At 62.7% G+C, this 10,455-nt stretch overlaps 1 protein-coding gene across 1 annotated transcript in view; it reads right to left on the bottom strand.

Moving 5' to 3' along the window:
* Positions 1–6,802: 6,802 nt before the first annotated feature.
* Positions 6,803–10,455, bottom strand: part of LOC119098416 (talin-2-like) — a 70,966-nt gene continuing 67,313 nt past the window's right edge. The window contains 6 exon segments of the mRNA XM_037221332.1: positions 6,803–7,066; positions 7,650–7,751; positions 8,310–8,459; positions 8,991–9,118; positions 9,487–9,711; positions 9,939–10,103. Of these exon segments, the coding sequence (XP_037077227.1) occupies positions 6,889–7,066; positions 7,650–7,751; positions 8,310–8,459; positions 8,991–9,118; positions 9,487–9,711; positions 9,939–10,103 (948 nt within the window). The 3' untranslated portion in view covers positions 6,803–6,888.

Raw genomic sequence — 10,455 nt, 5'->3', positions numbered from 1 at the left:
TGTCCCTTCTAGGTACTCGCGAGAGGCACCATGCACTGGACCTCGATCCCACACCAGCCAGCTGGCGACGAACGGTTGGCCCCCGCCCCCAAAATAAAACAACTCTAGGCTAGATCCACCCCTGCCGGCGCCATTGGAAAAGAAATGGGTTAAACTCCATGGCGGGAGTGACGTAGATGGTTGAACACCTGAGAGAGGAGTACTGACTCCTGTTGGAGGGGTGACTGCACCCATGGCTCGAGAGCAAAATACGTCTGTGTGCCATTCCTCCCAGAGCCTGCAGCTGAGTATTTACCCGCCATCGTGGCGTAAATCCGTTTTCAGTGCACGCCTCTATTTTACGCTACCGCACACTGGTGCTGTTTTGGCGCGGCAAGTAACAAGTTGAATGTTCAAAGTAAATATTTAAGTAAACATGGCTACTTCAAAGTATTATCTACACTGACGTAAAGTACATCTTTGAAGAAGCATGATTACTTTAAAAAATTTCTTTAAACACTCAACCACTTAGGTGCCAACACAGGACCAGTGTGTGGTATGTTAAATGAAGAGATGGGCACTTACACCCAAAAGTGATAAAAGCTATTGCATTTAAAACTTTGCGACATTACTCTTAAGGATGTGTAAGTAAATGTTTTGACCTTGCTTTTCTTTCTCGCTGCCCTGTGTGTTAGCGACCCTGTATGAGAAGGTAATCGAACTATTCCCTTAAATTGTGATGATAATGAGAATTTGTTTTATATCTCCTGTCGACCCTCGGTAAAACGCCTAGCCTGCACTTTTTCTGTAGGTTGTTCTACACAAAAAATCGTTGAGTTGGCTTGGTATGACCCCACCAGTTTATTGCGAAGGACAAGGTGAAAGTGAAAGTGATACTCGGTTGCAGGGTTAGTTCATAAGGGCAACCGTGCACTGAATAGACATCTCTTACCGTAGGCTGCTGATTTGTATGTTTTCGACGGCCATTGAGAAGAACCCGGCGACTCCGACGGCGACAGAGACCACCGCTGCCATGTCAAAATAGGCACGGGGATCACGTGACCGGGAGGGGGGGGGACGCCTGGTCTGTATGGCGGGACTGCATGGCACCTCTCCATTTGTGTCACATGACCATGTAAACCCTGTGGCAAACGCTGTCCCTGCGGCGTCAATGGAGCTGACCTGCACTGAGCTGTAGGGCTTCCAACACTCGGCTTTGTTGAGGACAAAGGCGGGTCCATGATCCGTTCTTCATTGTGAAAGTCACATGTGGAATGTGGTTGTGCAGCGTGCCGTTTACCGATAAAACTAAGGCTATATTGAGCACCCCTGCACGGACACTCCCATCGTGCTGTTTGTTTCAGTTGACATTGATCTTGATGTCAGGCGAAGACCAAAGCCATCTGTCGCGGTCAATGGTCAGTGACAGGCCATGGAGGTGGCAACAAATCCCAGTCAGACACCTGGACCAGAAAGATCGGCCAGGTCCCTGTAGACCTTCCCGAACGGGGCAGTTGGCAAATGCCCTAATCCGATAATGGCTATTCAGAAACGGGTGCCGTCGAATTTCATTTTTGGAAAACGAAGGCAGCATTTCAGATTAACTGCTCTAAAATGCAATGAAAATGCTTACCCGAGCCCATGCCATACAAAGCGACCTTGCTCAAAAGCGGAGTGCTTTCCAAAGTTGACAACACAATACGTGTCTTTTTCAGTAACGTATGATTCTTAAAAAGAACATGGGTTATTAGTGTTCAAACCGCTTTCTAAGTTTATTCAGGGGCAGGATATGCTCAAAATGAAGCAGCACAATGCCAGAGGCTTGAAACCGTTACTTCTTCCTTCAAAAGACCTGTAGTTCAGCCAGGTTAGGCTTAGGGAACAAAACCTGCAGCCCCTATGCGTAGCCCAAGCCCAGTTGGCGCCCTGTCAGAACCCAGCGGGCGCCCTGTCAGAGCCCGGCTGCGCCCTGTCAGAGCCCAGCTGGCGCCCTGTCAGGACCCAGCTGGCGCCCTGTCAAAACCCAGCTTGCGTCCTGTCAGAACCCAGCTGGCAACGTGTCAGAACCCAGCTGGCTTCCTGTCAGGACCCAGCTGGCGCCCTGTCAGAACCCATGGTGACGTGTCAAAACCCAGCTGGCGCCCCGTCAGAACCCAGCTGGGCATCCTGTAACGGCCCACTCAATCTGCCCGCCTGGGGCCCGACAGGGGCCGCGATAAAATCCTGGCTGGAATGGATGTTTCCAACCTGCTTAAAGCAAGTACGGGGTGAACAAAACAAACATTTCAAATGACCTTCAGTTCTCGATGCCAACGGCTGGATCCCGAACGACCGTGCCCTTTTGTAACGTCGGCCGTGTCCTTTTGTAATGCGTCTGTGCCCTTTTGTAACGCCAACCGTGCTCTTCTGTAACGTCAGGCGTGCCCTTTTCTAACGCCGACCGTGCCTTCTGTAACATCGGCCGTGCCCTTTGTAACGTCGGCCGTGCCCTTTTGTAACGCCAGCCGTGCTCTTCTGTAACATCGGCCGTGCCCTTTGTAACGTCGGCCGTGCCCTTTTGTAACGCCGGCCGTGCTCTTCTGTAACATCGGCCGTGCCCTTTTCTAACGCCGACCGTGCCCTTTTGTAACATCGGCCGTGCCCTTTTGTAACGTCGGCCGTGCCCTTCTGTAACATCGGCCGTGCCCTTTTGTGACGTCGGTCGTTGCCTTTCTTTAGCGTCGACCGTGCCCTTTTGTAACGTCGACCGTGCCCTTTTGTAGAGTGGCTGTGATACTGCGAAGTCGCCCCGGGCCCAGAGAACATTAAACTCGCGTTCACATCATGGTTGCGACTCCCATCATCACGTGCTGATGATGGGGCCCGGATCACAGTAACTTCGCGGTGGAGGGCGCAACATCCCGCTGTAGGACAGCGCCAGACTGCGGAGGGCAGAGCCAGACCGCGGAGGGCAGCGCCGGACTGCGGAGGGCAGCACCAGACTGCGGAGGACAGCACCAGACTGCGAGGGCAGCACCAGACCGCGGAGGGCAGTTGGCATCATCCCGGTTACACCCAAGCGCCACCCTCGGCGCCGTCGACGGCTCGGGCGGCGGCAGCGAACCGGTCCACGCACGCAGCAGGGCTGGGCGGGTCACGGCAGGCGCACCGGGCGGCCCAGCACGCGATCGGACCGGCCCGGCCGGCCAGAGCCGCCACCACCCCCCACCCGCCTCTCATCAGCCGGTCGGCCCGTCGGCCGCGAGCGCGCCTGCGCCGGCCCGGGTGGGGCGCGCCCGCGCGCCGGGTTGGGGCGCGTCTCGAGCAGCTGGCCGGTTGTCGGGCGGCCTGGGTTCAGTCGACAGCCGCCCTCTCAGCCCGGCTGGGCGGACTCGTCAAGCGGCGCCTTCGCGCCGGCAGCGGCCGACCCGCGTCAGGCTCGCCCCTGACGCCGGCCTCGCCCCGCCTTGCTCGGCTCCTATTCTCAGCGGACCAAGACAACCGTCCGGCTTTAATGCCCCAGTGCTGCAAGACGCAGAGGTGATGGACGCTCAGCCAGTCGCTTGCCAGTCGCTGTGCTGTGCTGTGCTCAGCCAGTCAGTGAAAACTCGTCGCGTGGGCTAAAACACGCACTCGCTCCCCAGCGTAACAGGCACGTCCCCAGCGTAAACACGCTCCCCAGCGTAACAGGCACGTCCTCTGCTCCGGCTCACATTTGCACAGTGCCGACCACGGCCACACGAACATGCCCAAACCACGCAAGCCTCTACCATCCAGGTACTATCCGTGCGGAGCGGGTGAAGGAGCAGCACCTAACGGTTCTAAAAGCTGGTTTGACCCGGGGAGCTCATTCCACTGCATCGCCACGCTGTGAAGTGTGGCGATGCCTTCGACTGATAGCAGATGAACTGCGATCACCTTCACATAAATATGGCGAAGCAATCACCAACCGCAAGTGTTGACGATGCCGCACGTTTCAGCCTGCTGCATAAACATTGTAACGACATCTTAGGCCCGAAAGTGCTGAGTTTATAGACGAAAATCTGGCATCACCGACGCAAATTAACATCGCACATACGGGCAACAGCGACTTACCTCTGTGAAGTCTCTGAGAGACATGTCGGGGGCCGCGAAGCTCACATGATTCGAATGCGCTCACGCGATTCTGCCCCACCAACCGCCCGTCGAACATCACCGCGTGCATCTTTGGCACCCACGGCCTCGCTGCCCAAAACTCGTCCGCAGCGCCTGTGCCGACATGCCCGAGGCGGCCAGCCGGTGCTGCCCTCTACAACAACGGCTGTTAGGCGGCGCAGCATCGCCGAGCCTTTGGAATTCGGCGGGCCGACCACCGGGTCAGCCATCACACACTGTTGCAGCATTAGCAGCACGGCGACGCCGCGCATTACCGCCGCATCTGATGCTGCAATAACGAACACCCCGGCCCGGGCAGGAAGGCTGGTTATTTACGGGCGACCATCGCGCAGCCGCGGGCCGGCCGCGCCCACATCAATCAGGCTTAAATGAACTAATTCCTGCGCATGCGCATTCTGCAGCATCGGCAGCACGACTCGGTGATTTGGCGATCCGCGTTTCCGGGTGTTTCTCAAGCCGTGGCCGCTCCTCGCAGCGGACCTCTTGGTTTTCCCGCGAACGTTCGCTCTGGTACGATGTTTGGCTGAAGCCAGCCGAGTCATGTAAGCGACGTCGATTCTGTGAAGAACCACCGGCGAGTAGTTTGGTTTTGGGGAAGATTAACAGCTTATCTTTCTCGTGACCAAAGGAAAGAAGGATGATCCCCTTATTATGGCTGAGAATGATTGGGCCCGGTGTTTGCCAGCAGTCTTAACTCGGGCGTCGGCTGACCAAATTTGGTAAGAGCTGACCGATCTCCGCCAAATCCTGGCATGAATTTGAAACTCCTCTTCACGTGGATCGCTAAAGTATGGCAACAAACTAGCTTGTGTAGGCTTCCTCGTTTTAAAGACGACGAAGTTTGTGCGCTTTGCTCTTTCCGAAGAAAATCGTCGATAACTGGAACACCCAACCAGCTTCGTCACGGCAGTTGGTTATGCTGCCGTCGATCCACAGGGCAGGATCGGCCGCCAGCCCGCCAGCGTGGCGGAGCGCCAGCCGACGGCCGGCTCATGCTCCGGCTGGGGCACCGCGGGCTGAACCGTCCGGGCACCAGTCGGCGGCTGGGGCACCTCCCGGCACCGGTCGGCGGCTGGAGCACCTCCCGGCCCAGTCGGCGGCTGGAGCACCTCCCGGCACCGGTCGGCGGCTGGAGCACCTCCCAGCACCAGTCGCGGCTGGAGCACCTCCCGGCACCAGTCGGCTGCGGAGCACCTCCCAGCACCAGTCGGCGGCTGGAGCGCCCCCGGCACCAGTCGGCGGCTGGGGCACCTCCCAGCACCGGTCGGCGGCTGGAGCACCCCCCCCACACCGGTCGGCGGCTGGAGCACCTCCCGGCACCAGTCGGCGGCTGGAGCACCTCCCGGCACCGGTCGGCGGCTGGAGCACCTCCCGGCACCAGTCGGCGGCTGGGGCACCTCCGGCACCGGTCGGCTGCGGAGCACCCCCCGGCACCAGTCGGCGGCTGGGGCACCTCCCGGCACCGTCGGCAGCTGGAGCACCTCCCGGCACCAGTCGGCGGCTGGGGCACCTCCCGCACCAGTCGGCGGCTGGGGCACCTCCCGGCACCGTCGGCAGCTGGGGCACCTCCCGGCACCAGTCGGCGGCTGGGGCGTGCCCGGACCTCGCTAACTCCAGAGCTTCGCATTGGTGTACGAACGCCGCGGCTGCGGAGTAGACGGTGCTGCGGCTGGGGAGTGGACGGCGCGGCGCGGCCACCGCTCGTGTGACGCTTCGTCCGTCCGCAAGGGGAAAACCAAGCTCGAGTATGGTTACTGCTCCCGGGTTACAGCTGAAGGGAAGGAGGGGGGGGGGGGGGGGGGCCATAGCAAGTCGAGGTCTTCTCACACTATTTCGTCACGTCACGACGCCAGCTTTCCCGCGCCAGCTCCGCCAAACACATGCGCTAGGGTAAAGTATATTTCCTCTTAGTTTGTACAACACCGAAATTACGTCGTAACTTCCGGAAATAGTCAATTGTTTATGAAACGCTTATCTACTAACGTATCCTAGGTGTAAGGCGTTATCCGGCGGTCTGTCCGGACCAAGGTAAGCGAATATACAGGCGCGCGCGCGTCAGCATTAATACTGCCCCGATCGACCCGGAGTGCGCCTGTCCGGCCGCCTTCGCATGGCCTTCCCTGGGCAGCTTCACTCGGGTCATCTTCAGCTAACACTCAGCAGACCAGGCCGCCCCTGTCATAAACTATCAGACGGTATTCGGCCAGCGCCGAGCAGGCCTCACCGGCCGCCCTCCGCTGGCGAGGAGATCACCGGCCACGTGACTCCCAGACGACCTGCTACTGACCGCGCGCGCCGCCGGCGGGCCACCCTCCACCGGCCCACACACAATCCCGTCGCTTGCCGGCCGGTCCGGCCGGGGCGCGCCAGTTCCGATGACCTCGCACCGACGTGCCGCGGTCGTCCTCGGGTCGGCAGGGCCGCGTCGCCGCGCACACTGCCACTCTAGTCGTGATATGTTGGGCGCTGACTCTCACACGAAGCGGGCGGCCGCCGCCGCAGCACCAGGTTATAGTGGTCATATAGGCACGCACAAATCACACGTCACTACCAGACGGACGCTGCACCATACATCTCCTCCGGGCCGCGCGGCGCGAGCGCGCGCGCCCGCCGGTCGACACCCGCGGCGCCTCCGGTCCGGGGACGCTCGGGCCGCCTCCGCCCACCCGCAGACCGCGACAAGCCGCGCAGTTAAATGGCATACGGACGAGAAGCAGCGCGGCCGAAGCGCGCCGGCGCCGGTCGGCGTCGGCGTCTTCGGCGGCCGCGGCGACTCTAGGTGTGGCCGGTCCGGTAGGAGCGGCTCGTGTTGCTCATGGTGATAGTCTTCTCGACGCGCTGAGAGCTCTGCGACAGCATTTGCTCGGCCGAGGCCAGCGAGCCGAGCGGGTCGCCGCCGCGCGTCACAGGACGGCGCTGTGGTGCTGCTTGCTCGACTGTGGGCGGCCGGGGGCTTGGTCAGACCGGCGAGGCTAGGGTTCAGACGGCTTGGCGAGCGAGGGCCGGGGATTAGACGGCTGGGGCACGGGCCGGTTGGCTTAGGACGGTTGTGGGACTGGGTACGCCGGGTCACACAGTGGGGAGGGAGGCCGGGTTAGACCGGTTGGGGAGGAGGCCAGATCAGATGGCTGGCGACGGGGGCAGGGGTCAGACGGCTGGAGGGACGGGGCAGGTGGTCAGGACGGCCGGGGGACGGGGGCCCGGTGGTCACACGGCTGGCGAGGGGGCCGGGTCAGACGGCGGCAGCAGCGCGCGCAGAGAGACGGTTCGGCCGCCCAGGGACCTGGCCGCTGACACTTTCGCGGCCCGCTGCTAACATCGACCGGACGCCAATTAATGACAATGTGATCAGCGAGAGCCCGCTGCCGTCTGCAAGCCGAACTTTTTTACAAACCCCTGGCAATACGGGCCGAAACTATTCAAGTCGCTCAGCAAGGGAGCAGTCATCTAAGCCTGACGTCACCTTGACGTCACGCGTCGCGCAGCGGCTGCACTGTGGCCAGTCACTGACCTTGTTGAAAACTTGCTATTCTGACTGCTGGGTCCCAGCGAAGCTCTTGAAGTGCTTGAGGGACTCCGAGAAGCTGGGTCCCTCGGTGATGGAGCTGTCCATGTCGGCGCCACGGTCCGCCGCCGGGCTGCCAAACACGAGCGGGTCAGCTCAGGTCAGGTCAGGTCAGGTCAGGTCAGGTCAGCTCATTCCAGCTCTGCTCACCTCAGGTAAGGTCAGTTCATGTCAGATCAGCTCAGCTCAGCTCAGGTCAGGTCAGATCAGGTCAGGTCAGGTCAGGTCAGGTCAGCTCACCTCAGCGAACGCCACGAAAGCTGGCAGGAACGGACAAGAAGTGAAGTAATAGGCGGGGTCCGGGATGAGGTGGGGTGAGGCGGGTGGGGTGCGGGTGGTGAAGGTTGAGAGGGCGTCACATAACTCAAGACACGAGATCACGGCAAGCTTCACAAAGACCTCTACGCTCCGCAAGCACCACAAACGCGCCGATCCCAGACGGGGGCAGCCGCCGGCGCCAGACACCCCCCTTCCCCGCCGACCGCGGCGCGCCGTCCCGCTCCCACGGGGTGCCCAGCCGAGAGCCCGGAGCCGGGCCGTGGCGCGCACCTGGCCGTGGAGCGTTCGATGGTGAGCTTGGCCAGCCCGCCGGCCAGCCCCATGCCGTGCCGTCGCCGCCCGGCTGGTTCACGCGAACTCGCGGGTCACGCTGTACGACTTCTTGCTGAGCGTGTTGCCGGGCGTCGACTGCGGCGTCGAGTGCGCCGACGACGTGGTGTAGCTGACGTTGCGCGCGCCGTTCGCCTCCTGGCGGGACGTCTCGTGGCGCGACGAGTCGTACCTGGCGGCCGGCCGGCGGGCGCGCGTTAGCGGACGGCGCTCGGACGGCGACCGCTGGCGCGGTTCGGCGGGAGGCACGGGCACAGGGGCGCTCGGACGGCGACCGCTGGCGCGGGTCGGCGGGGGCACGGGCACGCAGGCGCCGGATATCTCGAACACACAGGAGTCCCGGCCACTCCGGACCAACGAGGCACTCCCGACCATCAGCGGGTCAGAGGCTTACGTGTCATTTGTCACAGAGATTAAACAGTAAAAAAAAAAAACAGCGGAAAGCTCGTTCATGACGCATATCGACACACCACGTCTGAGCGCTTGGGCATTGCAACACGTCGCAAACACATACTACACCGTGCCCCATCAAACAACATGAAGTGTAACTACGGCCCATACAGTCCTAGCGCCAGCCGGAAGTGCAGACCGCCACTGGCGGATCTCGAGCGACTGCGAGGGGCGCTCTGGCCGGCTCGACCCACACTGGAGCCGCGCCCACCGCGCAGTGCATCCCCGTTGGGCCAGGCGGGAGTGAGCGCACCTGGTGGAGCTGTCGTAGCCGCTGAGGTAGCCCTCGCCCTCGCTGTCGCCGCCCTCGCCGTACTTGGCGCGACGCAGGGCGGCCAGCTTCAGGCGGGCGTCCTCGAGCTCGCGCTCCTTCCTCAGCACCTGGTCGCACGTCGGCGGGTCACGCACAGCGGCAGCCCAGCGGCGGCGGCCGGCCACCCACACACCGGCGTCGCTCAGCCGAGCCCACGCCCGCGACATCGGCCGCAGCTCGGCCTCGCTGGCGCCATCATGGGTCCACGCATCGACTGACCGTCGCCTCGCTTCAACGTTCTAAGCCTGACTTTTAGAGCCATTACGTCAAGCTCGGACGTGCAATGCCCGCCCGTGACGTCACGAAGAAGCAGAACACCACGACACCCGCGGCACAAATCCCAACTACCCGCGCACCCGCTGGCGTCCGCCGCGGGATCTCCGCCCCGTCGCTGTTCACAGACGCAGCGCGGCGGCGCCGCCGTGGCCGTACTCACGTCACTCTGGGCGTCCAGCTCCTGCGCCAGGCCGCCCACCAGCCGCTTGTTGAGGATCAGGCTGCGCTCCTCGTCCTGCTCGATGGCCTGCTGCGCGGCGCGCACCAGGTTGTCGGTGGCCTTCTTGACGCGGTTGCCGGCCTCCTGGAGGCGGCGCGTGGCCGCCGAGTCCGGGTCGGCCTTTACCTTGCAGGCCACCAGCAGCTGGGCCGTGGAGCCGGCCACCTGGCGGGCAGCGCGGCAGTCAAAGGACAGAACCGGGCTCCGCAGGCTACGCACTCGCTTCACCGAACCGGCAACCGTGGCCGCCTAGGCGGCACGACCGGCGAGCACGACAACCAGACGGCTCACGCACCTGCACAAACTGTGACCGGCTTCAATCAATAACTGGGTGACAAACGCCACCGCGTCATTTCAAGCGGCCACTGGCGGCGCCAGCGTGGCCGCCTCACCTGTTTGGCGGCCGAGATGAGCATCTCCTCGGACGAGTGGCCCTGCACCAGCGAGTTGGCCGCCTGGCAGAGGCTGTGCGTGGCCACGGCGACGGTGCGCGCCGCCGAGATCAGGCCCTCCGACCACTGGCCGTCCTCGCTGGTGTAGTGGGCGCGCTGGCTCACCTGCGGCGGCGGCGCGCGCTCAGAGCGGCACAGTTGCCGCACGCCGGCCGGCCAGCGCGGCCGCCGGCCCCGGGGGCGGGGGCGGGGTGGCAGCGGTGGCGGCCGCCGGGCGGGAGCACGGCATGGGGGCGGAGAGGAGAGCGGCGACAGGGGGCCGGCCTCGAGAGCGGCGTGGACGACAGGGTTGGCGCCGCGCTGCCGTCTGACGCCGACGGCCGACAGGCGCCGGGCGGCGCCGCAGGCGCAACGACAGGCCGGCGGTCGACAGCGGACGGCACAATAGAACGGCGCGTGACGGGTGGCGAGCGCGCTCGTCCCGGCCCGTCCTGACACATTCGGCACGGACGCTGCC

The sequence above is a fragment of the Pollicipes pollicipes genome, unplaced genomic scaffold, assembly GCF_011947565.3.
Source record: "Pollicipes pollicipes isolate AB1234 unplaced genomic scaffold, Ppol_2.1 Scaffold_4740;HRSCAF=5597_pilon_pilon_pilon, whole genome shotgun sequence".
In the NCBI taxonomy this organism is placed as follows: Eukaryota; Metazoa; Arthropoda; class Thecostraca; order Pollicipedomorpha; family Pollicipedidae; genus Pollicipes; species Pollicipes pollicipes.
Note: the sequence above shows the minus strand (reverse complement) of the source record. Positions and strands in the feature narration are given on the sequence as shown.